Source organism: Xiphophorus hellerii, chromosome 2 (genome assembly GCF_003331165.1).
Source record: "Xiphophorus hellerii strain 12219 chromosome 2, Xiphophorus_hellerii-4.1, whole genome shotgun sequence".
NCBI classification, from domain to species: Eukaryota; Metazoa; Chordata; class Actinopteri; order Cyprinodontiformes; family Poeciliidae; genus Xiphophorus; species Xiphophorus hellerii.
In genome coordinates this window covers 26,402,974-26,428,541 of record NC_045673.1, presented here as the reverse complement: position 1 = coordinate 26,428,541, position 25,568 = coordinate 26,402,974, and the positions used below count along the sequence as shown (strand labels likewise).

General features: G+C 42.2%; 3 protein-coding genes across 5 annotated transcripts; all 3 read right to left on the bottom strand.

The window, feature by feature from the left end:
- Positions 1–598: 598 nt before the first annotated feature.
- Positions 599–6,357, bottom strand: tmem168b (transmembrane protein 168b). Its single transcript, XM_032590783.1, has 4 exons — positions 4,288–6,357; positions 3,309–3,451; positions 2,948–3,222; positions 599–2,310 (listed from the first exon to the last, which is right to left on the bottom strand). The coding sequence occupies exons 1-4, from the start codon at positions 5,422–5,424 to the stop codon at positions 1,763–1,765; spliced, it is 2,103 nt and encodes a 700-aa protein (XP_032446674.1). The 5' UTR covers positions 5,425–6,357; the 3' UTR covers positions 599–1,762.
- A 147-nt stretch (positions 6,358–6,504) lies between these two features.
- On the bottom strand, positions 6,505–15,327 carry samtor (S-adenosylmethionine sensor upstream of mTORC1). Of its 2 annotated transcripts, XM_032590826.1 has the most exons (6): positions 15,054–15,327; positions 10,865–11,006; positions 10,449–10,562; positions 9,656–9,770; positions 9,061–9,389; positions 6,505–8,951 (listed from the first exon to the last, which is right to left on the bottom strand). In XM_032590826.1, exons 1-6 carry the CDS (start codon positions 15,211–15,213, stop codon positions 8,738–8,740), a joined length of 1,074 nt encoding a protein of 357 aa, XP_032446717.1. In that variant the 5' UTR covers positions 15,214–15,327; the 3' UTR covers positions 6,505–8,737. The 2 variants fall into 2 exon arrangements, with proteins under 2 accessions (XP_032446717.1, XP_032446708.1); XM_032590817.1 differs by having other exon boundaries at positions 6,505–9,389.
- A 1,414-nt stretch (positions 15,328–16,741) lies between these two features.
- On the bottom strand, positions 16,742–24,761 carry LOC116710039 (protein phosphatase 1 regulatory subunit 3A-like). 2 transcript variants are annotated; one of them, XM_032548839.1, is made up of 4 exons: positions 23,709–24,761; positions 23,195–23,262; positions 23,003–23,100; positions 16,742–17,012 (listed from the first exon to the last, which is right to left on the bottom strand). In XM_032548839.1, exons 1-4 carry the CDS (start codon positions 24,542–24,544, stop codon positions 16,878–16,880), a joined length of 1,137 nt encoding a protein of 378 aa, XP_032404730.1. In that variant the 5' UTR covers positions 24,545–24,761; the 3' UTR covers positions 16,742–16,877. The 2 variants fall into 2 exon arrangements, with proteins under 2 accessions (XP_032404730.1, XP_032404721.1); XM_032548830.1 differs by lacking the exon at positions 16,742–17,012 and adding an exon at positions 17,845–21,450 and having other exon boundaries at positions 23,709–24,559.
- Positions 24,762–25,568: the final 807 nt, after the last annotated feature.

The following is a 25,568-nucleotide window of genomic DNA, read 5'->3' as shown; positions in this document are numbered from 1 at the left end:
TATTCTAAATGATTAAAGTTGGGTTTTTGGTTGTTTTTTTTGCAAAAAGAGGAAGAAAAAAAGTTTTACGACGTTTTAAAATTAGAAGTACATCTTGTGTCATTTGGTTACCAAGGCGACAAGCCTGTTGCATTCATGCTGCAAGTGTTGGTCAATGCATGGTTTCAGCATTATGATGAGGCTAACTGGTTGGATGACGTTTTTGTTGTTTTCCGTCATGAAAGTTTGCCAGTAACAGATTAAAGCAAAGACTTCAGTTTGGAGAAGAATGAATCGTTTTAAGATCATAGTTTCAGCAAACTTTTAGGAACTACGACGAAACGATTCGCTTTTAGCTGCATCTCCCAGCATGACGTGAAATAACAGTGTGGTTGAGGGTTTTTATTTTAACTGAACAATCTCTTTACTAGATAAGCAGCCTGTTGAGCTTCGTTGTTTTGTTCCAGGAAACGTACGGGCCGGTTTTAGGAAATGAAGCGAGTCGTCACACGTGCTAAATACTACTCTCCCACATTTTGTCATGTTAAAACCAAAACTTTAATGGACTTTAGGGGGCATGTTTTTTTTTAATAACACAAAGTAATGTGTAATTGAAAAATTAAAGGTAAAAAAATGTTTTAATTTTTGCAAAGATCTGAAAGGTGTGGCATGCACATGTCCCACAGCACCATGGTGCCACCAGGTTTTATCTTGGAAATTGGGTGTTCAAGGCAATGAGCGACATTGCATTGTTTAGCACACAGTTACATCAGTAGCCACATGTGTGTGTGACATCAGCACATCAATTACTTATGGAGTACCACAAGGTTTGGTGCTCGGCCCAATTCATTTTTACTTTATTTATATATCTGCTTTAGTTTTTAATCGGTACTGTATAATAAAATGATTAGGATTAACATCCTTCCACCACTTTAACATTTAACACTTCTTTTAGCATTTTAACAGCTGATATGCTCTATTAAATAAAATCCATTGACGTTTACAGTTGAAACGTAATTCAAATCTGAAAAACGTTAAAGGATGGGACTTCTTTTGCAAGAAAGAATCATTTTAAAGCAGTTAAATTCCACTTATTTTATTGCATAGTGTAATCGATCTTTCACCATTAATCACTTTCAAACATTTAGCTGATTCTAAAAAAAAAATTAAAAAAAACTTGCATAGCCTAATAAACTAATTATCCAGAAAGAATATTACATCTTCCTTTGGTTTATTAGAAGTACTGCATCTCTCCTTATAGTGCTACCTGAAGAAGCTGGAGTGGGTTTAGAAAATTCCTCTTAAAAATAGTAGAAAACATTCTTAGCGACACAAAGCAGCAACCTGAGCATTTCAGAAGCTATAGGTATGGAAAAAAAAAACATCAGAAAGAATAAGAGTCATTTCTTTGAGCGTAGCATTCGGTTAAAAACGCACGTATCCGAGTCACTTTGGTACAAGATTAAAAAATAGCAGAGCAGGTCTTGCATTTTTTGGGTAAAAGGCAACATGTGAAGCAAAACAATCCAAGGCGGATTTAACAGGAGAAAATGTGCAAAACGGTGAGCTCAGCCTCATCTGGGAGCATCGAGTTCAATCTCACTGACCGACCTTTTGTTCCAAAAAAAATATATATATATATATATATAAAAATCTGACATTTAAAAGAATAAAAAAAATCCTAATGGCTAACATTCATTTCTCAGTAACTAACAGGGTGCTGGTTTGGTAACTAGTAGCTGCCACATTAGTGAGATAAATAACAGCAGCTTCTGATTGGTCCCTATGATGTGACCAGTTTGAAGCCCTGCTGGGTGTCCAGTACAGCTGGTGGGAACCAGTTCAGCTTGATTCTCCTCAGGTACCGCAGGCAGAAGCTGCAGACCCCCAGCAAGTTGAGGCCGCTGCACCACACCGCCAGCTGCACCACCGGGTAGGTCACCTGGGGGAAGTACATGCTCCAGTGGTTGGTGACGTCGCTTCCTGTTGGCAGGTGCAGTGTGTAGTCGCTCCAGTGCCTGGAGACGCCGTAGGCGGCCGAGACGGTCCGGCCCCTTTCGGACCAGCGGACCCCGCTGTTGGGGTTGCAGTTGTAATCCACCCACTGAGTGGTGAAGTCCCCGAGCTGCGGGGCCTCCCGCCGCTCCGCGTCGCCGGCCCATTTGAGCGACGCGCCCTGCACGGCCACGTGCAGCCCCTCCACGCGCCGGACTTCTTTCACCCAGGGCAGCGAGTGGTCGCAGTCCAGCACGACGATGAGGCGGGAGCAGAACCCTCCGTTCTTCTCCCTCCACCACTCCAAGAGCTGATCCAGGCGGAGGACGTCTCCACCTGAGCAAAGGCACAAAACCAGATTAGAAATCCATCGGAGATCTCGGGGCATCTGCAGGTTTCAGAAAGGCAAACGTAAGAATTTCTAAGGCCTTAATAATGCCGCCTTGAATGTAATTTAAGACCAAGAAACTACAGGTTGGGCGATCCTGCTGTATCAAAGTTTCTGCAGGTTTCACCAACTCAAATTTAAGCCCCTAAAATCTTAAGACTATTTTTGAATGAAATTTAAGACCTGTATCATGACAAATCTACAAAAGAAAAATTGTGTTCTATACAGTAGCGTGAAGCTTTTTTTTTGTCCAGGATTCACTAGAATTGTACATTTTGGGAACAGAAAAGAAAACAGAAGTGGTAAACACAAGTCGTCCAGCCAACTGGCCATGAAATGCACTGAAATAATAGATGCAAAAAAAGCTACGTGGTTAGCTTGCAAGCGTATATTACCTAGCCGCTGAGGCTAGTTAGCGATAGCCTCAACTGCCTCGAGTCACAGAACGCAGTGAAGATGTCTGAATTTAAGACATTTTAAGGCTTTAATTTTAGATGAATGAGTGTATGATTTTGTAAGGATGTGCAGACACCCTGTGTCTTTCAGAAAGAAGATCAAGACCGTTCAGTTTGACGGACGTCCCACCTGCCAGGGCCCACTCTCCGCTGCGGTGCGTGTGGCCGCTGTAGAAGAACACGTATGTGTCGTGGCGAGGCCCGTCTGTTGTGCGGAGCTCCAAGAAAGACTTGATCTTCGCCTGCAGGGTCTCGAGGGTGATGCCGCTCGTGGAGTAGTCGCAACCGTAGTTTTCGATCAGGTGGCAGGCGAAGAAACGCTGCACGCTGCTCAGCATGCCGGTGGAGCGCTTGTTCAGCTCCTGCACCTGGTCTGGCGGCAGCAGCAGGGGCTGGCCGTCAGGACTGACGGACCCAAACGGAATATAAATTTAGCGGGTCTTGCCGTTACAACCAAGCGGTTTGGTTCTTTGCAGCCCCCCCCTACCTACCTGCAGAAGTTGGTGGGGATGACCACAGCATAGCCCACGCAGGTCCCACCCAGACTGTTCCCGAGCTCGTAGAAGAGTCCGTGGAGCAGACACTCCAGGGGCAGGATGAGCAGAAACGTACTCATGAAGATACCGCTGGACTCCTGCCGACGGTCACACAAAGCAAACGTGAACACTCAGCTCTGCCTTTTAGGATTTTTCTTTTTTTAAATTAAAGTTTGATGTATTATCAAACTTCAAAACTTTAGTTTTGTGATTCATACTTTGAATTATTTTGCTTAAACCTAGGAGAGAATTTGGACAAAGATGAAAAGCATCTAAAAAAAAAATACGGTAATAAGCTTAAGCAGGGCTGGGCATTTATCATAGGAATTCTGATTCATCATTCTCCTGATGAATTCCAATTAATATATATTTTTTAAGAAAACAAAACTGTAATGCCACTGAAATGTTTTTACTATTGTCCCCAATGTTTGTTCAATGAGCACATCGATAAATAATTCAATTTGGAAATATGATGAAATGCAGTTATTGTGGGCAGTTTAGTGATACAAGTCACAGTAATGGTGACTGATAGCCTAAAGAAGCGTATTAGAAATGGGAATGTTTTTCAAAAGCAGTATTTGTGTTTATGGTCCTCTGACTGCTGTGTCATGTGTCAGTTACCTTAAAAAGAAGAAATAAATATTGTCACTTTTGTTATAACACCACAAAATATCACAATAAAACTTGAATCCCCAATAATGCCAATTTTTTCTAAATAAAAAGTACAATTTAGCATTATTGAGCAAATTAAAAAAAAATTGAGGTAGAGGTGAGAAACTACAATACAAAAACATTAATTTCAAGATTATTCTGAAACTAAAGTATCGATCTTAGCATCAACACGCTAGTATCGCTCGATACTGATATCGACTTGGTATGATATTATTAATATTTTGGATCGCTTCGCCAATCTCTAATGAATTATTGTTCCTACCTGCCAGCTAAAAACAGCCACAGCAACAGTGGACACCAGAGCGAAGAACACCAGGTGTGCGGAAATGAGGCAGAAGTGCCTCATGCCCTTCGAGGCCATGATCTTCTCCAGGCTAGCGTCCTCTGGGCCCTGCGTCCAACACAGTCTCTGGCAGTCGCTGAGCTTGTTGTGAAAGCCCCACACAGTGATCACCAACACCATGTGGCAGATGGCCCAGAAGAACACGCACACCACAAAGCCCGGGATCACCAGGTACCACTGGTCCGAGTCCCTGAACTTCTGAGCCGCTACGGCGACGAAGGCCACCTCGATCGCCAGCAGAGGCAGGAGGGTCAGGCGGCGCTTCAGGCCGCTGGACACCAGGATGGGCCGCCAGCGCTCGATGACGGAAAGCCCGCTGAAGTAGGAGTCCAGCAGAGGGTCGCAGATGAGCTGGCTGAAGAAGCAGGCGAGAGCGAACGGGTTGGCGTCGATGCTCAGGCACTCCAGGAAGAAACTCCCGGTGACGCACGTGAAGCAGGCGAAGTTGGGGAAGGCCAGGAGAGCCTTGGTCCGCAGGGTGATCATGACCGCACCGAGAGCCACGACCAGCACCATGACGCTCAGGGACTCCCCGATGAGGAGCGCCGTGCTGGCTGCCGCGAAGCCGGCCAGCTCCAGGCGCTCCGCGGAGGTGATGAAGGCGGGTCGGTACCGGGTGCAGCCCAGCAGCCGCTCCAGCAGCGACCACAACGTCCTCAGAGCCACGCTGGACAGCAGCAGGTAGTTGGCCGCGCGCTCCTTGACGTCGGCCTCCAGGCCGGGCGGGTTGAGGAAGCTCAGGAGACCCAACAGGAAGCCGAACCACAGGTGGAGGAGACTCAGGCTGAGCCGCTCCATGTCGAAGAAGTAGTACAGCACGCAGGCTGCTACGAGGACCAGCAGCGCCAGGATAAGTATTACAAGAACGATGAACTCCGCTGTTCCGACCCAGCGCGTGTAGAGACCCAAACTCAGGCCCAGGAGCAGGTTCAGACCGGACAGGTACCCGAACCACCGGACCGACGACCACATGCTCACCTCCCCGTTGACCTCCTCCAGCCGGGTCATGGCTGCTTGGAGGCAATGGCTTAAACAGTACCGAAGAAAACGAAGCATTTTAATATAATTTCCCCCCGACTTTAACGTAAAAAACCCCGTAAATTTCACGATTTAAACTTTGTTAAAATCCCGCGAGAGCACAGGCTCCAGGTTAGCTGGAGGACTTGTTGAGGTAAAACACCAGCAGCAAAGCCGTCAGGCTCACGAGTTTACATTTCTAACTTAATGTTTCATTTCATCTGATGTCCAGTAAAGTCAGAAGAGCTTAGCGGATACAACTCCGAGAAATAAGCCAAGAGAAGTGCGAGAAGCATAGTAGTTGAAAAAGTTGGTCCCATATAAACTTCAGTCAGATGACAACCGCCATGATTGTTTGCTCAGTACGGCATGCGCTGAGGGTAAAACAAAAAAAAGGCGCATACGCCAACAGTTCAATTAAAAGGTGATGTTCAAGTGTTAAAATTCTAGCTGAACATTATTTTCGATAATTTGACGATAGCAAATGTCAATTAAAATATTTAAAATGTAGTTGGGTTGAATAACTGGACTGCTTTACAATTGTTTTGACTTAGTAGTTTCACATTAGATTCAGTTTCCTGCAAATAAATGTAGTTTTTTAACACTTTTGCCTTTTGTCACGTAACAAAAACAAACCTATGTCAACCCTGCACAAAGTAGAGAAAGAGTTTGTAGTGCAAGCAAAATGATGCATGGTTTTTAAAATGTGTTCAAGGAAGTGTAAAAATAATTTGTCAATTTATAATTACGTAGTTTGATTCAATACGTGACGATGGCGTTTCACTGCAAATATAGTAAGTGTTTCCCATCATTCTGTTGCAGCACAGCTCAAACTCAGGCAGACTAGATGGGAGTATGGCTGTAAATATTATTTTCATTATATTTACCACTAATTCTCAGTGCATTGATGGCAGGTCTTTGGCTCCAGACTGGGCCAATCTAATATTTTTATGAGCTTTTCCATCTTTTTAAATGTTTACCTTATACACTAACCTGTCTCGTGTGTACCTCCGTCCTCCTGATGCTTATTTGTTCACTAAATGTTCTTTTAACAAACCTCCGAGGCATAAATTGTGCAAAAAGTTTTGAATATTTCCAAGTAAACTCACATACACTTAATTGTTTTTCAGTCATTTATAAAACAGTAATACAACCATTCTCTAAGCACACATTGTTCTGTATCGTTGTAAGTGTTGATAATGACAATGAACCATGCAAATAGGCCAAAAGCAAACACTGCAAGACACGTCACAAACACACTTCAAAGTACTCTGAATATGTGCAGTCAATATGGTTTTATTGTTCAAAAGAATCTTGAAAAAAAAAAAAAGAATAATAATACAACAATGAGAACATTGGACTGCACCAAAAACCTTTTTTTTTCTGATCCCTTAAAATGATTTTTTTTAAAAAGAGAACTAAATTGTTTTGTGTGCAGTTTGGCCAAAGAATCGTCACAATCGGCCCAAGGCACCTTAAGATTAATGGTTGTGTTGTCTGGGCCTGTTGTTCCTTAGGAAACGCTCCTCCTGAGGAAAACGGTTACATTTCAGCACCTTTTGGGGTGAATCCTAAAAGTGCCACTCACAACATCCTCATTCACACACACGAACCCGGACATACTCTCAGGATTGGACCCGTCCAGGGGCCAGAGGGAACACATGCTAGCATTTCATCTGGTAGTGTCTTTAGCTAAAACCCCCCTGTGTGCAAACGGGTTTATTGGCACCGCAGTAAAGACGACTTTCCCATCACTGGCATAATGTCAGACTGAAAACCGAAAGAATCCAACCTTTACTTTGAGTGAACATCAACGAAAACATCCAACGTCACTGTTTGAGAACTCCAAGAAATACTGGCACTTTTTTTTGGCCTAGCATGAAGAACGTCAACACGCGGCGTTTGCTAAAGTCTTCTGGTACTTTAATCGGAAGAGTGTGAGCGACAACACTCCAAAGGAATCGATGTAAAACAAAGGATGCTCACTGTATGGTACAATGAAGGATTTGTGATGCAAACCTGGTAACCTTGTTAAAAGTGTATGGTATCATGAGTTTATTGAAAATACCAAGATATTTGAAAGAAAAATACTCTACCAGAAAAATGACAGTGGGGCACCATTGGATCTTTAAGAAGGATAATGAGCCAAATTAACCTTCTGCTACAGTGATGTCAGACCCCAGGCTGAAATTGTATGGAGTGCAGAACTTTTAAGATTTCTTTTTCTTAATGTAGAATTTTCTTTACCACTAAACAGATATACACAAATTAAAGGCTGGTTTTCAGTGCGAGATTATGCCACTTTTAAGGTGTTTTTTTTTTTTTTTTTTTACAAATCTTAGTAAGGGTACCAACGATTTTGTTCCCATATGTGCAAATCTCTTGACTCGTAAAGAGAAAACAAGGAGCTTAGGTTTGGATAATTTAGGCAACCCTTTTCACATTGATATTCCAGATAAGTCGGATTAAAATCACAGATGTGCGATGCTGGAATATCTTTTTTTCCCCAGCAAATTAAAGGAAAGGAACGGTGACATAACCCAGAGTTAACATTCCGACACAAAGATAAGAGGAGGCGGCGAGTGCAATACCTAGAAGTCGTACCTTGTTTGACAACAGTCACATATTCACCCAAGGAAAGTAACACTAAAAGTGTCTGAAATGCTACAATTAGAAGGGTATTGTAAAAGACACAGAAATAATTCAGAAGATCTTGGATTAAAAATGGTGTCACCACACTTTACACTGGACAACACGGATTTTTAGTCAAGATCTGGGCTTTTTTTTTTTCCTTTAGGTTGGGAAAACCAACGGCTGAGCTGTATGACTGTGACAGAAGCAAGCGTTCCTTCCCAGTCTCTTCAGTGCAAAAATCAAGCTTCTGTCAGACTACAGGAGTTGCTGAGTTTTTTTGGCTTTAATACAAGCAGCCTGCAACACTAGCTTATTGAAATAGAGACCAAGTGCAGAATGTAAACGGGCTGAATTGTAATTGCTGAGAGCTGATTGGTAGAGATGGACGTTAAAAACAAGGGGTAAGGAGCTGGGCTATCTTCAGGGCATTCAAACTCTTATAAAAGCTTTTGTTGTTTTTTTTTTTAAATCAAAATATATCATTCTTAGTGTCTGCGTGTGTGTGTGTGTGGATATGTGAAAATAATCTGTAAACTCTCTTTCCCACTGTGCAAACTGCATTATGTTTCAGTAGAAGGGTTGGGAAAATGGGAGGAGAATGCAGCAGGTTTAGATTTGGCAACGCCGTAGCCGAAGGGAAGAAGACAGGCAGAGAAAGGCCGTTGGGGGAGTCGGGAAGTCAGGAGGGGTCAGCGGTGGGGAGGAGGGGGGAGAAGTGCTAGTTCTGCCTAACTCTGAAGTAAGATGGGATCCTCGAACTCGTGAAATCCCGGAACCGAGCTGCTCTGGCTCTCGCCGGAGTCGGAGTCGTATGGCGCGTCCGGCAGCTCGGCGAAGCCCCAAGCCAGCTGGTCGTCCTCGAAGTCGGAGCGAAGCCCCTGCGGCGGCAACGCGGCGCCGCACTCCTCCTCCTCCTCGTTGGAGTTGAAGTCCTGCGGGATGTAGAGCATCTCTGGGTAGTTGCGGGACACCAAGTCGCTGGTGGTGGCCAGGGACGCCTTCCGGAAGGCGATGAGGTGCATGTGGGAGTACTTGACGTACTTGTAGCGCTTGAAGCCCAGCGACTCCACCGCCACCCGCCAGCTGCGCATCATGAGGGCGTGGCGGTTCTGGTGGGACGAGTCGGGCGTGATGATGAGCAGCAGGCCGTGCAGCTCCAGCAGTTCGTGGGCCTTCTTGCAGCAGATCCAGCGCTGGTACGGCGAGGGGAAGTAGGAGAGAAGCAGCGAGAAGACGACCACGTGGAACAGCTGCGCTGGCAGCGCGTCGATGGGGCTGCGGAGGTGGCGCAGGAAGGCGTTGACGGCGTCGCCCGCCAGCTGGAGGGGCTGCTGGAGCTGCAGGTTGAGGAAGTCGCATTTGTAGACGCTCTGAAAACGAGACGTAAATCAGAGAAAGTTGTTGTGATGAAACCGACAGTTGCTTAATCATACTGGAAGCTGCAGGTGCAGAGTGGAAAGTCTTTGATGCTTCGCTTTCTGGTGAATCAGAACCTTAAAACCAGCCAACCACAGGCATGGTAACTCCTGTACATGAGTCACTTCTGCTGTTTCTGCTTTGTAAGGTGAGCGGGAAAGCCTCATGCAGAGATGTAAACACATCCATCTACTTTTAGTAATCAGTAAAAAAAAAATACCTCGACTGCTGGCACTATGTCGATACCAACGGTCAGAAAGTCATCGAACTTCAGGAAAGGGTTGAAGCAGCTTCCGACGTCCAGAAGACGAATCTTTCCCAGCTGAGATATTGAACTATGGAAGAAAAAAAAGATGCAAGAAGCAAGACAATGTTTCATTAAGCCTGAGAAATCAATGGCTTAAAACATGCAACCTTTAGTTTGAGTCCAAACTGGAAGCGCGCATGTAGGGTGCATTCACACCAGTCTTGTTCAGTTCGCTTTAAATAAACTCTGTGTGAGAAAGTCTGGTTTGTTTGCGGAGGGGTGAATGTGCAATCGAATTTTCACGTGGACCAAAAAGCAAACTCTGGTCCATCTAAAAACTTGAGTCTCCGTTTGATTTCATTGAATCGTGGCTCATGTGAATGGCAAGCAGATTGGAGACACGCTCCAAAAGCAGGAAGTGGACTATAACGCACGGCATTCTGGGTAAATACAACAAATGTGAGAATCTTTAGCTTTAATAACATGAAGCTACAGCATTTTTAAAGTTTAATCAGTAATTACTCATAACAAATTTATGACAGATCATGATTTCTTGATTAATGTCAAGTTGTCATAACAAAGACATTTTGAATAATGTCAACTTTGTATTAAAAGTGTCATAATTTACCGAATGACACTTTATGACAACAGTCATAAATATTCATGAAGACTTACTCATGTTCATGACAGGTGTTATGACAGTCTTATTCACAACCCGCCAAATAAAGTGTTACCTTTTTTTTTTTTTTTTTTTACTTGAACCCACCTGGGGATGGCACTGTGTGCTTGGCCACTCAGACCCAAGGCATGTGCAGCACTCTTTTCATCCTTTTCTAACATCCGCTTCATTCCGCCGTCCAAGAAATATTCTTGACAGACACTGAGAAAGTGAAATCAAAACCAGCAAATCAGAATCTTATAGGGCATGCGTGTGGGGGTGTGCGCTACACAGTTTAAAGTGTTACAATAAAAAAAATAAAAAAAATTTTAAATAATACATTTTAACAGGATGTTTGAGAAAGTGGCAGAGTTTTGAGCATGTTCAATTTTGAGATTTGACTGAATTCTGGTCAAAGTTAAAATAAATCATAAATCAAAATGAGTCATTTGATTGATTCATTTGTTGAACATGCAGTTTGTGGTTTCAGCTAGTTTCAAACTAAAACGCACGCTCAGTCGCACCTGCGACACCACTCGATTCGGCCCTCTCCTTCGCACTTTTTGGTCCAGTGGTTGTCGGCGAGATTCTTCATGGCGACGGCGTACTCGCTAAGCGTCTGCTCGTCCTCGCAGTGCTCGCGCCAGATCTTGTCGAAGTCGCCCACTGGAAGGAGGGAAAAGACGGCAAACAATCAACTCAAGACTTTCAAAAGGAGCTGAAGGATCTTTTACTGCTCGGACAAAAACAGCGTTTCAGCAGGTTTCACCGACTCAGATTTAAGAGCATTCTGAATTAAATTTCAGATCGGTATCATGGCAGAAATGTACAAAACAAGATTGCATACTTCTGAGGTTAACTAAAACTCCTATGACATTATTAATTTAAGTTGAAGACATTGATTAATACTGCTGTGAATCTCCTTATAACAGCATCTGTGGCTCTCTAGCCTCTGCTCCTTTTTCCTGTTCTCATTTTCAGCTGTAAATGAGAACAGCTGAAACGGCTTATCACAACTTTGTTGCGATAAAATTCTTCAACAGGTCAAACTGGTGCTTCACCATCGTGCTTAAAATCCAAAAAAACCCTCCAACTTCGGAGTTTGTGTCGCACCACATGCTGGGGAGCAAAACTGTAAAATGTCTGGGGTCAGTTTGTGGCTCTTGGCAGCAGCTTTGTGCTTCTCACACTGCATATGGATTTCTACAGCCTTAATCCCCGTAGCAACAAAATTGTTCCTTTTTTTTGTTGTTGCACAGAATGTATTAAAACATTGTATGGGTTGCCAACAAAAGTGAGCCAGTGAGAAAGACAAACTTCGTCCAGTCAACGGGTGATAAATTTGCACCACGACGGAGGCAAAAAAGCTAGATAGCAAGCAAGCAAGGTTATATTAGCAGCTGGCTAGCTGTAGTCTTAATTGCCTCCAGTCAAAAAATGCTATGCCTTAGTGCGACTTAAACTTTGCCTGATAGAAAAGTTCCACTAGAAAAAAACCCCCAACATGGAATATACAAGATTTGGTAGTCCTGCCATAACAAAATTTGAGACTTGTTATTAATGCATTTAAGGCCAATTGACATTTTTTTAAATTAATTTAAGACATTTTAAGGATGCGCTGGCACACTGACAGAGAGCAACCATTCACAGCTCACTACTCGTTTTTTTGCTCATCCACTTTCAGAACTTGATTACTTCTTCGAACATCTTTTTTTTTTTTAGGTGATTAAACCACAGAAGTTGTTGAGCCAAGTTTAAAATAAAAACAAAAAACACGTCCGCAGAACTTCCCGTCAGGAGACCTTAACAGACGCCAGGAGCTCGTGGCATTCTCCGACGAGGGGAGAAATCCCATGACCGGGGGGGGGGGGGGTTGGGGAGGGAGGAGGGATATATCTGATTTGGAGGAGAGTGGGGGGGAAGGAGGGGAGAAGGACAACAAGACGAGTGGTTGTAAACAGCAGCGCTCTGAAAGCATGACTGCTGTGAGTCGATGCCAAGCCTTCTGGATCATGCTTTACTTATTAACCAATCATGAGATCTGTTAGCAGGGTAATTATTTTATTTATTTATTTTTTTTACTATTCAAGTCTCCGAAACAAGACATGAAGCCAAACTAAAATCCTCAGGAAACATTTAGGATTATGTTTTAAGCTAGTACAAAAAAAAAAAATATATATATATATATATATATATATATATACAACTCCAAACTCTTTGCATAGTTTACCAGACAGCTGGCGCAGACAGACTTCTGCTCCAAGTTTGCCTGCTAACTAGTTTCCCCAACACATTGTTTTCTTTCTGCTTTGAGATTTGGGAGTAGTGAGAGGAGGATGCACATGTTTTCAATTTAAACGCAATCAAACATAAAAAAAAAAAAAAAGAGAGAGAAAAAAAAACAACCAGTGTAATTTGTAATCTAATTTGTGATGTTTGCTGCTCTTAAAAACAGTAAAATGGCAGCAAATCCTGGATGTTCTTGCAAGCTGCTGCTGTTTGTCTACAGTTGCGAGATGACTACGAGTCATTTTTCATCTTCGCGAGGTAAAGATTTTCCATCTGCCATTTTGATTTCTTTTCTGCTTCTCGCCCACACAACATGTTCCTGGGAGGACGACGCATTCCCCCGGAGAGATAAAGCGAGAGCTGGCGAAGCAGCGGCAGCGCCGAGTGCGATGTGGCTGAAAGAGAAAGTTTGAAAACGGGAGGACTTAAAAACTGAAATTATTCAAGAAGATGTTGTTGAGCTGTCAGGCATGCAGGAGGCATTAGTCAATGCTGATGGGTTGGAGGAGGGTTTTTCCAAACTTCCCGTTTTTTTTGCAACAGAGGGTTTTGCTAAGAAGGCGGGCAGCTGCTGATGAAAAAAAATATTGCAAACCTGTTTGTTTTTTTTTTTTGCACGCTCTTATGCACCCTCTGTACAAAACAGCAAAATTTAAGCAAAGCCGATATACAGTGATGTAGCTCCAGGTCACATTTAAACCAGTAGAAAATATCAAGTAGGTGTGAAACTACTCAAATGGCTTAATTAAATTTTTTTTTAAAAAAACATTTTCTCTCATTAATATTACAGTACCTTCTCCTCACTTTACACGGCAAGCCGACAGAAAGTAGCAATGAACGATTGGTTTTCAAACTTTTCATACAAAGAAAATGAAAAATCTGAAAAGTGTGGCGTGCATTTGTTTCCAGCCCAATTTCACTTTGATCCCTCGAAACATCTAGAAAAGCAAATGCTTGCAGAACAATAATTATACCTCAGGAGAAATTCAGCTTGCACAATGTCAGAATGAAACGATCGTACTGCTGAATATCGGCATGACGATACCGACAGCAATAAGCCCCACGTTTTTCTGCCTCTCGTCTCTCTTTACCATGACACAATGTCGCTACCAGATTGTAAGCTAGTAAAAATACACATCAGGTGTGTTTGAAAGGCAATAAGGGCAGACAGACTCCATTTAACTGATCAAATATAGTACTGACATGCAGAATGTTAACGTATGACACTTGAAATAAAGCTTGCGACTAATAGTTGCCTTCAGGCAGTCATGACGCTGCATGTTCTGCATTGTCTGCTTGCCAACTCTGATTGATTATATTTTGTTTGCCAGCCAAGGTAGCTGGCAAACAAATTTTTTCCCCATCAAAAGAGATGGGGACGTTGGTCACAACTAAACACAGGTTGAGAGTGGGGGTTTTAACATAACACTAGAGGTACAACTCAAGAGTTCACATCGCGTTTTAGAATGGCTCAGTCAAAGTAAAGACCTGAATCCAATTCAGTATCAGAGAATACAAAAGTATGTCGCACTTTGCTGAATTTTATTCATAAAAAAAGACATTAAAACCATAATTTTTCTTCCACTTGTTGGTCTATCACAAGGTATAATTTAACCTCTAGAAATTGTAGCAAGTAGGAAAACAATTTATTTTAAATTAAGTGAGATTAGGTGAAAGTTTTATTAGCCCACAACTGCTAATCAACATTGTGACCGACTAGGCAAATTAGGGGTGATTTGCAGGATGCTGACTAATTTTCCTTCGGTAGTCGAATTTCACTGAAGCAGGAATTGTATATTTGACTGCAATAGTAATAATATTTGCATAAGCAACAACAACCTTGTGCTTAAAATGAAAAGCCAAGATTTAGAGACAATGCGCGTCTGGATAGGTTCAGGCACAACCTGGCTTCCCGAGCATATCTTGATCTGTGGGGGGACTTAATGAGACAACTGTGGTAATCAGGCTCCGATAGATGGGAATCTTCATAAACAAATAAAAGTGCGCTGTAATAATTATACCAATGTTTACGCCGTCTACACGGTTATCTTTTATTGGCGCTAGCAGCCATTCATCTTGGCTCCTTTAATGATTGTCATGAGTAATCCATTAAGTTTTATATGGACTGGGTTTGCACCGGTAAATGGCGTACTTGTACTGAGGCAGATAGTGGCGAAAACAACAATAACATGTTGGGGGTTTTTTTATTCTACATGTTAAGAGATTTAAAACGGCCTTGCTTGTGTAGAGCAACCAGCTGGCTGTGTGTCGGCTGCTGTTCAACCCCCAAGCAGCTAGCAAATTCAACAACAGCACTAAAACATGTTTACTCGCTCAAATGTAAGATAATTTAGGATTTTATATTAACTTAATAGCTCCCCTTCTGTGTTAGCGGCTACAGGCAGAGCCAGACAGCCCTCTTACCCTCTCTGTATTTCCTGCGCAGTTTCCTGTGGACGTTTTTAACCACCCCAGACAGCTTCTCCTGCACCTGCTTGCAAGGCGCCTCTCTCGGAATGGGCACACACAGCCTCCCCTGGAGGTTCTCCGTCTCCCCCGTCTCGACACGGTCCCCAGGGTTCATGGCTCGGCTCCTCCGACGCTGCCTCGGAAAGACGCTTTTCCCCCTAACAAGACTTGCAACCTGACCCGGCGAAGCAGCCAAGCAACCAACAACGCGAGAGCGGATTGGTTGGCTTTGACTGACGCGGCTCAGAAATGACAGCTTGTCGTCCAATCACAGAGCTCTAAATCCGTCCTGCGGACTGACTGCATGTCGTGAGGCATTTAAGTACGGCAGTAAATTTCATTGTTTCCATTAAGAAAGGCACAAGGCCATCAAAACAACGTAAAATATTTATGAAATAGCACATTTTAATTCCTATTTTTACAAACGTTTCTGGTTTATAGGGATTTAAATGTGAATAAATTTTTATTTTTTTTTATTTTTACCACAAATCAAAAGTAATTATTTTAAAACTTTTTGTAAAACGTGTGTTTTACTTGATTCACTTAGGTAAGTCAATGAATCACAGGGTGATATTTGGGGAAAAAAAGGCTGCAAAACAAGTCCAGACAAGTGCTCAACACAGCCACGGGCGGTCAGATGACCTTTCGCAGTCCAGTTAGTGACCAACTGGACTTAATGGACTTAACTTTTCACAGGAATACAGTTTCTTTCATGATAGTGCAACTACAAACCTTAAAGTATTTTTATTGGGGTTTTTTGTGATGGAGCAACACAAACTAGCGCATAAAGACAGTTGCAGAATATTTAATACAGGGTTTTCTTATTATCTTCCAAGACAAATTTGGTAAAACCCTTGAGTTACCTCACTATAAATCCATCTGACTTATGAAGGCCTCAAATGTTTGTTAGAGGCTATTCGAAAAATAAACAAAAAGACCAAGAAACACAGAAGAGAGATCAAGTATAGAGTTGTGGAGAAGTTTAAAGCAAGGTTAGATCAACAAAAAGCTTGTTAGAGATGGCAAATCTCTAACAAGCTTTGCCATCTTGTTTGGCAAAGATGTGGGTGGAGGTTCCCCTTCAGCAGGACAACACCCATAAAGATGCAGCCACGGTTACGATAGAATATTCCTGTATCAGAGTGACTGAGTTGAAGTCTGGACCTAAATGCAACTGAGAATCTGTAGGAACATTTTCATTTTCACAGATGTTCTCCATCCATCCAGTCTGACTGAGCTTGAGATATTTTACAGATGAATCTGCAAATGTGCAAAGCAGGCACCGCAGCAACTGCTGCTGCAAAAGAAGCTGGAGTGAAAGACGGTCCGATCCAAGTTCTAGCTTTCCAGATTTTAATTTGTGAAAGAATATTTAAAACCATGTATAATCTTTTCTATCACTTCACAGTTATGCATTTGTGTTGGTCTATCATATAAAATCCCCCCCAAAAAAAGCAAAACATTGAGGTTTGTGGTTTTACAAGTGTGAAAAAGTTCTGGTTGGAATGAAAACGTTTCTAAGGTTCTGTGAATGACAATAAGAGCCAGAAAATTTGTTAGAAGAACAACAGAAAGTTACTTTTACTTCAATGTATCATTGTAAAAAGGGATGAACTAATCACACCCAGAACTCATACCAAACCTCAGAAAAGGTTAAACAAGTTTAATTAATAGATATTAGAATGTGTAAGATGGGTAGCTTCTTCAAACAGATTTAAATGGGAAGGTGAGTAACTGGGAGGACAAACAGGAAGTAAAATGGAAACAGGAAGTGATGCATTATCCCAGCAGAAGTGGTTTCCAAAGAGATCCTTTTCGGAGACTCAGACCTTGATGAAGTTGAATCCTTGAAGATATAACAGTGTAACAAACCGGGGACTGCTTCACCCACAGGACTGTAGAGAGAGTATCACTCTATATGGAAAAAAACATGAATTTAAAAGTTCAAAACTTGTACAATAGTCACAAAAACGTTTTTACTTGTCAAGTACATTGCATTATTCTCAATGGCCATAAGCAATGAGAACAAAATTGGATTTAAAATAGATTTTTTTCCCCCCACTTTCTTCCACATTTAAATGTGATTTTGTGCAAAGGAAGGCCGACTCTAGCTGCGTTACAAAATGTCAGCAGTCATAAATTCTTTTAAAATCCCCTTGACAGTTTGAAACTATTCCTCACCCTCAAAATAACTCTCAACACATGATGGCCGCAATGCTGTTTATTTAGCTGCGCATGTGAGCTCTGAATCCAAATGGACTCCCTGGAACAAAGCTGTTGAGATCCCCTACTGTAGCTCTGACTGTGTATGTTGAGTAACGATGATGCATTGGTTTTTATGTTATTTTATTGGTTGGCATCATTAATTGAGAACATTTTCATTCCTTTGACTGAAACTTGGGTTAAAATATTGCATACAATCACATATTATGAATGTATGTTACATTTGGGGGGGAAAAACACCCCTTGTCAAATAGCAAAATGTATTTTGTTGCTGGGTTTTATCTAGTACAGTGTGTTTTATTTATTATCACTACAGTAATGGAGCTATGCTTAGCAGGTGATATGAGATGTTTGTGTTGATATGCTGTCTTTGGATTCTACCACTGTGCATTATGATTGAATATCTCGTCTTTGGGATCATCTGCCTAAAGAACGTTGCCCCAAATGTCTTTCATTCAGTTTTACATTTTCAGTCAAATGCAATATTGCAAACCTTACTTATGGTGACCACAGAGTCTCAAAGATTGCCCAGTGGTCTTTTATTTGTAATTTCTCCAAGTGTTACAGTGTCTGATCTTGGGAAGTATTTGCTACAAACATCCAGTACTGTAAAGACTAGTGGATTGTTTTCTGCTTGTGAATGATTTTCCTTAAGGTGAAATGTCTTGTGGAAGCACTCCACTTTGTTTGGACCCAGCCTTTCAGTCTTGATGGGCCGCATCACTTGTTTCTCTAAGATCACTGATGACGTTTTTCCTTCCTGAGATAGTGTCAACACACAAGTCCAACGCAAGTCCAACACTACTGCTTTGTTCACAGTGATGAATAATTAACCAAGTTCGGTGTCTGGTTGCCACTTTCCCTGTTAAACACCAAGGATGCAGGTTTCCCATGACAGGCTCAACAGTAATGGTAGCTTAATTTATTTATTTTTTTCTTGACAGTATAACTGTACAGTTTTGTTTTTCTACCTCCCAAATTAAAATCATTTAGGCCAGAAACATTTGGTCTTATCTAATTGGGGAATCTGCTTCCACAAGTCTGCTGTACTTCTCAAATTGGTTGTAGTTAACTTTAAGTGAGATGAGATTGCCTCTTTAACCCTTTACAATACACATTTACTGTCACCTTGAAAATGCTTACATGTTACATAATGGATCCATGTGGACACCAATGTCCTCATGACAGTTAAAGGGTTAAAAATGTCCACACAAATAGGTAGCATTTATGTAATTTATTACCCTTTTATTATAGGTTTCCACAGCCCAACACAGCAAACATGTAACTTTTATTTACACCCCAACATGCCGTTCAGAACTAATAATACATAATAGTTTTCTGTTTGGGTTACAGCTAATTGTTTATACTCTTGACAACAGAATCTACACATCCTCCCATAGGGAAAACTCAGGAATTATTCTCATATCTAAGGTTTAATGCCCAGGAGTCTCTTTGAAACACACTCAAAACTGCTTTTTTTTTTTTCTTTCTTTCTTTTTTTTTATATACAGTGTAATTAATTTCTTTACTTGTTTTTAATGGGTTCTCTCTCTCTTTGACAGCACAGCCAGATGACTGATATCAAGTAAAGCAAGAAACAGGCAAGGAAATCATAATGATACGCCACAACTGTAAACCCAACCATTAAGGAGGCATACAGCAATGTCTTGGAGACCCTGTCGCAAGAAAACAAGTCTTTCCACCTCCACTCAGTTTGGTGTATACTCTCCTGTGTATTGGCTCTTGCCTCGGCAGCTGTTTTTATGTCCTCGTAAGTCTCCAGAGGGCTGCTGTGCTGCTGTTCTTCGTCCAGAGCTTCACTGATGGACGGCATGGATGTTGACGGCACTTTGCCTCGGCTTATAGAGGGCCTCTTGCGTGCTATGAACCCCGCCTCTCTGATCTTGTCTGTGTGGACCTGCGGTGCCCTCAGGCAGTGCACATACAACCGCAGCTCTTCGTCTGAGTCCGACTCTGCAGAAGCGCTGTCAGGTTCCTCTGCTGAATCGCACATACCGCCTTTGGAAGTAAGGTGCTTGGTGTCCGTGTTTGATTGGTCATCCTTCTTGCGTAGGGTATCCGTCTGGATGGACGCATATTGCCTCTCATTTGGACAGTTCTTCGTTGCTCTGCTCACTAGAGTAGATAAATCATCTTCAACCTTGTTTTGTGTGATGTCTGACCCTACTTTAAAAGACCCTGGTTCATCCTCGTTGTTTTGCTTTGTCATGTCTGAGTCTGCATCTGTAACTACAAGCTCTTCTGCTTCTCTAACTGGGATTATTATATCCTGCTTCATATCTGTTTCTATCTTTTCCTCTTCCTCTCTGAGCCTTGCTTTTTCCATACTCATCCATTGTCTCTCTGTCTCATTCTGTTGCTCTGCTACTTCTTGCCCTTCTATTTTGTCTACTTCAGTACTTTCTGTTCCACCTGTCTTTATGGCCTTAACCTGCTTGAATTCCTTTCCTAGGCATGCCTGACTCGCTAACACCACAGCAATGTGTACCTTGACCTCTGTTGTTTCCTCTACTTTCTCCTCAGTTTCATTGGTCTCTGTTGTTAAATGTAGCAGCTCCCTTTCTTCTTCATTTGATAAGACACAGTTTTCCTCCTCTTCAACCATCTTTTCCCAGTTTTTCTCCTCTACAATGTCTATGAAAAGGAAATCCTCATCTTGTTTTACGAAAGAGGAGTCCATTTCACATCGCCCTGTCTCTTCCACAACATTTTGATGATTATGTCTTCTAGACATATCGGCATGGCATTCATTGTTACTTCTAACGTCATTTATGATGGATTGAGTGACTTCATACATTTCCTTGATCTCACCAATGTTGCTTTCATTACCTTCAGCTTTTGTTTCTTTTGCATTTTCTTGAGTTTCCGAAGATGCAGCTAGTGATGTAAGGTTCGTTCTCTCTGGTTCACAAAGATAGACAAGGCTATTCAGACAAACTTTGCTGTCAGTCAAGTTGGTATTCAATTCATCGAATATCTGAAGAAGTTTATCTTTCACCAAAGCAGTTTTCCTACTTTCACTTTCCTTGCTGACCTCTGCACTCTCACAAATCTTCTCTTGGACACCATTGACCAGTAGGTCCACCTCTTCGTCTATATGCTCTAGCATAATCCAAAAATCTTTGAGATCCTCTTTACTTTCATTCTTTGCGAGGGTTTCCTCTACCTTTGCTGAACTGAGGGAAAAAATTTGCTCTGTTGACTGACACTGTGGTGCTTCACAGGCCAAAATTTCCTCCTGTGCTTCAGTCTGGGAGTTCACACTCTCAAACGGCACATTGTCTTCCACAGGACATTGTTGACCCAAAGACTGGTTAGATTTCTTTTCCATCTCAGTTGGATTCTCCACAATGTCCAAATGCTTTGGGATCTTATTCGAGGTCTTTTTTTCTTCAGAGGTTGGACTGACCAGTTTGACAGACAAACTTTCATCACTTGGTCCCTGAGTGCTGGTCAGATCTCCCTGCACTTTGCCCATGTTACTTCTAGTGCTAACTGGAACAATGCCACAGGTCTGTGTGGGTTCAGAGGGAAGGCTGGAGTCTTCAGTATTTACAGGGTTTTCAGCTGACACCCTCTGAAATGCCTGGCAGTACGGTGCAGCAACCACTGTGCCGAATGTGAAACTGTCGCTCTGACTAATGAGGGTTTCGCTCCTCGCTGTTACTAAGTTGCTAGTGCATGGTAAACTCACATCTCCATCCTGATTTGTGGTGACAAACTTGCCGATATTTTGCTGTTCTTCTGGGGCGGGCTCACCGTCTGAATCCAGGGGGTTGTTTGAGACATCTGGAGCACTCTCGCCTTGCGCTAATACAGCCAGGTCAGACTTCACTTGCTTGGTGGATGTCTGGTCATGTGCTTCTTCAAGGGCCTCAAAAACAAACTGAGGACATTCTGACTTAACTTGTCCCTCGTTAAACGGCTGCAAACCGACAACATTGTCTCCTGGGGTTTCTTCGCGAGTTACTTGCTTTGTTTCTGGGGGGGCTTCGTCTTTGCTAGGGTCATTTGCTCCCCCATCTCTCTGGGTGTAGTAGTCCCTCAGTCTGGCCATCCGTGCCGCTTGTCTTTGCCTTCTTCTGCTGCTGTTCTGTTTGTTCTCCATCTGTCCGTCAACAGAGACAGATTCATTTTAGCGCCAGCTTTCACATCTGGCGTGAACATTTCTACATTTGTCATATTATAACCATAAATTTCAATATATTTCATATGGAATTTATTCGATACACCAGTACAAAGCAATGCATAATTGTGAAGTTGAAAAAAGGTTTTGCAGATACAATCTGAATAGTGTATTTTGCTTTCCTAGTTAACCTGCTATATTCAGCTCCTTTTAAATAAAATACATTGTAACCAAATGTCTTCAAGACATCGTTAAATTAGTTAACGCTATAAGACCTAAGTTTCAACTCTCCGCCTGGATATTTTTGCTGATTTTAATTGTACGCAGTTCTTTAAATGTCCTCTGAGTCTATATGTATCTGCCCATCTATCCATAACAACTGGAGCTTTCAATATCTAGCAAGTTACAGTATTTTTAAAATTTACCATATATTAAAAGAATGCCCATCAAATTAATTTCAGTCCCTGCTACGACGGGGGTGAAACTACAGAAATAACCCGACATTGGCTGGAAACCGTTGGAATTTTTCAGACAGCGCAAAGCGTGGCGATATTACGGTACTGCAAATCTGGCTGCATCGTCACCGATCCCTTCGTTCTAGAAGGGTGACTAGAGACTGCCTATGTGTAATTTGATCTCAGTATAGATCCAACTGTTCTCTGAAGGCCTCAGAAGTTTGTTCGAGAACATGTGAGTAAACGCAATCATGAAGAACAAAGGACAGAGGTTAGACAGAAGAAAGTGAATGGATTATAACACAACATCATGGAAAGAGTATGTTGAAACTTTCAAGAAATGGAAGGCCGCCTAACCTGACTAGATGAGCAAGGCTTATATCTACAATTAGTTGTGCGGCAAGAAGAAACCCACTATTACTGTAAGTCCTGAGAATATCTGTTGGCAGTTTGATACAAGCATGTAGGCGGCGTAGCAAACATGCGAAAGAGAAGGTGCTCTGGTCAGATGAGACGAAAACATAACATTTTGTCCTCCAACCATGTGTGGCAAAAAATTATCTCTTTAACACACATTCCCACAGAAGATCATGATGTTGGCAGCATCACATTGTGGTGATGCTTTTAATGTGTCAGAACAGGAAAGACAACTCGGCGTGGTGTCATCACATAAATTCAAGTTTTAATTTTAACATGAAAAAGGTTGGCATTGTTTCTAAGCAGTCAGTTTACAGTAAAAGAAAATAAATAAAGATGAGCTGGCATTTATTGCTACATGTTGTAGTGAAATGCTTGAGCTAAATGACAAGTTGTCAGCCGTGAGAAAATGAGAAACGGACGAAGTGCAAACAGCAGGTACAAAGTGTCCCGACGTGCATTATGTTACGCCGGTGGCACTCAACATGGTGTCACATGACATTCCCACAGAAAGAGCAACCGGGGTCAGGTTACGTTCTCTGTTCCTCATGTGCTCCCTTCCCTTCCTAAAAATACCTCAGAGATTTAAAGATGTATTTGCTTTTAGACTGTGCAAAATTCCAAATATATTTATATTTATATAAAGAAAATGTGACACTGACCAGTAGTTTCTGTCCCTCTTGGGTCGAAGTTGTTGATTGTCCTTCAGAGGTTTTCTTGGTTTCCAAAGTTCCCACCTCCAATCCCCGGACAGACTCATCTGGAGAACAGAGACATTTTGTTCAAACATTTGGTTCCACATTGAGGACTTTGTTCTTATTTCACTCTCAGCAAAGTAAAAAAAAAAAAATCACCTGTTGACATGTTTTCCTGAGTTGAAGCTGGGTTTGATGAAATGTTTTCCACAGTGGAGACACTCTGACTGCGAATCAATCAAATTTAAACAGGTCACACTCAATTTGGGTCTTTCCTTCTGCTTCATGATGTTTTGTATTGAAAATATCACCAATCAACACAATGAGAGAAGGCGAGGAGACTTTATGTAATGTTATCATTGTCTATTCATTTTATGGGGAGGGTATTTTTATTATTTGTGTCAAACCTGGGGGAAATATTGAGCCGAAAACAAGGGATTCTACATTGTGGAGATTGATGACTCTTTTTCAAGCCAATCACACTAAAAATACTCACTAAAACAACACCAGTTTCGATTAAAATGGCTTGGTTACTCATCCTCAACTTCTAAAAGTGAAAAAAAATGACCAAGAGTGTGCAGTTAGTGTGATTAAATAAGATTAATTACATTCAAAGTTGAACTTGTGCTGCTCTTAGTGCAAACCTAACCAAGGAACCAAGCACATCCCTTACCTGACGGTCTTCAGGCAGCTTTTCTTGTTTGCATTTTCCTTCTGTGGTTTCTCTGTTCCCCCTTTCATGCCGCGCTGGCAGGAGAGCACGTAGTTTCTGTTGTTATTGTTAGCCCAGAATGTCCCCACGGGAGTTTCGTACCGCAGACAAAAGTCGACCCTGACTCCCTGATCCCCGAAAGGTGGCCCCAAGGTAAGCTTAAATGAGAAGCTGTCCATCACTCCATCGCTGGAGCCGGGGACATACTCTGCCAGAAGGTCAAAGTGGGTGGCCCACCTGTCCAAAGAAGTTCTTATGTAGACAGACTTGTTGTAGGAGATGTTGAGAACGCGGACCACTCCTTTAAGTATCGTGGTCCCTGGAAGTAACCCAATTGTTTCCAGTTCTACTTTCTGACTCAATACTTTGGCAAGCACCTCTTCGGGAGGCAGTGGAAGGGAGAAAGTTAAAGGCGAGAGGTGATATTCCACTGAATCTTTACCCTCGACAACTATGGAGTCGCTTCCTGGTAGTTTCGGTACATCCCACGTGTCAAACTCCTTCACTTGCACCAGACTGAGGCCTTTGGCATCGGCAAACGACACCCTCCGGGAGCTGTAGTAAGGAGGCTCGGGATCCGAGTCCTTGTCCGAGAACGAGCTCCTTCTGGATGGTATGGGGGAGGATTTAGGTCTGAAACCGACAACTAAATCGCCCTCATCTTCGTCTGGGTCCAAGCCGGAGAGGCATGGGACTGCGAGGTAGTTACAGGCCTCGGAAGGTCTTAGCCGCCCTGCAAACTCCATGAAGCCCCACAGTGAGTGTCGTTGCTCCTTCTGCCAGCTGACATTCGACATGCTCTGACTTCACAGACAGAGTCCAGTTACAGATGACATTGTTGCGAGGGCCAATACTATTAATAGGCCAGAAGGAACATAAAATATGTTCGGTAGTCTTAAGCTCAAAAATTGGATCTGATGTCCGCTTCTTTCTTTCATCCTAAGGGAACTAACAAATATAAACTACTGTTAGTCATATTTTTTTTGTAAAATATCACCAGTGACTAAAGTTTGAGGGGCTTTTTTCTTATGTAACCACTGTAATTGCTCCCAGTGGAGTTAAACGATAGCGTGGGAATTACCACATCAGCTATTTGGGTGTTGTTGTTGCCCCAGTGGGTCACAAGAATTTTAGGGCTATGGAAACAATAATTTCAGACGGTCTTCTCCTTAAAAGAGTAGTTTTTTCCTCCAATATAACTCACCAATGTAAATCCAGTCAATATTCCTCTTAGCCTCTTCACTTTCACAGAGAGGACAGAGTTTCTGACATCCATGTCAGCAGCTTGAAGGTGAAATTCTGACATGGAGAGGCAGAGATTCTCACAGTTCAATATAGCTGTCATGTAAATGAGGCACACTGGTAGTTACGGTAACAATGTATCTCCCTCTGAACATGTGTATGTCATTAAATCAGTCACCCACACAATACTCCCCAGTCATTAAACAAGATACTGCAGTCTGCTTGCAAAAAGTGCAATTACATCATGCACAAGGTGCAGTGTAGTTTAAAAGGGGGATTGTATTTACTTTATTTGCCATACATTTTTACTGGTCCCATGTGAAAAATTATTTGCTCCCTAAACCTAATGAGTGGTTGTGTCACGCTTGGTGTGTTTGAGATAACAGTCATGAAGTTACTTTGCATCACTATGGAGGAATTCTGGACCACTCTTGTTTGCATAAGTGTATTCATTCAGCCCAAGCATCAACAGCCTGTTTCTGGTCACGCAATGCCATCTCAGTTTGGATTTAAGTCCAAACTTTCTCTACGTCAGGAAGATCCAGTGGCAAGTTCAGAATCATTGTCCAGCTTGAATGA

Excerpts from the sequence above, each read along its gene's own strand:
- samtor (XM_032590817.1), bottom strand. The coding sequence starts at position 15,213 with ATGAACCCTGGGGACCGTGTCGAGACGGGGGAGACGGAGAACCTCCAG. Across the intron at positions 10,563-10,864 it reads CGAATCGAGTGGTGTCGCAG|TGTCTGTCAAGAATATTTCT; the intron begins GTGCGACTGAGC and ends TCACTTTCTCAG. Across the intron at positions 9,771-10,448 it reads GCACACAGTGCCATCCCCAG|TTCAATATCTCAGCTGGGAA; the intron begins GTGGGTTCAAGT and ends TTTCTTCCATAG.
- LOC116710039 (XM_032548830.1), bottom strand. The coding sequence starts at position 24,544 with ATGTCGAATGTCAGCTGGCAGAAGGAGCAACGACACTCACTGTGGGGC. Across the intron at positions 23,101-23,194 it reads TCAGGAAAACATGTCAACAG|ATGAGTCTGTCCGGGGATTG; the intron begins GTGATTTTTTTT and ends TCTGTTCTCCAG. Across the intron at positions 21,451-23,002 it reads AAGAGGGACAGAAACTACTG|ATGGAGAACAAACAGAACAG; the intron begins GTCAGTGTCACA and ends GTTGACGGACAG.
- tmem168b (XM_032590783.1), bottom strand. The coding sequence starts at position 5,424 with ATGCTTCGTTTTCTTCGGTACTGTTTAAGCCATTGCCTCCAAGCAGCC. Across the intron at positions 3,452-4,287 it reads TGGCTGTTTTTAGCTGGCAG|GAGTCCAGCGGTATCTTCAT; the intron begins GTAGGAACAATA and ends GACCGTCGGCAG. Across the intron at positions 2,311-2,947 it reads CGGAGAGTGGGCCCTGGCAG|GTGGAGACGTCCTCCGCCTG; the intron begins GTGGGACGTCCG and ends GCCTTTGCTCAG.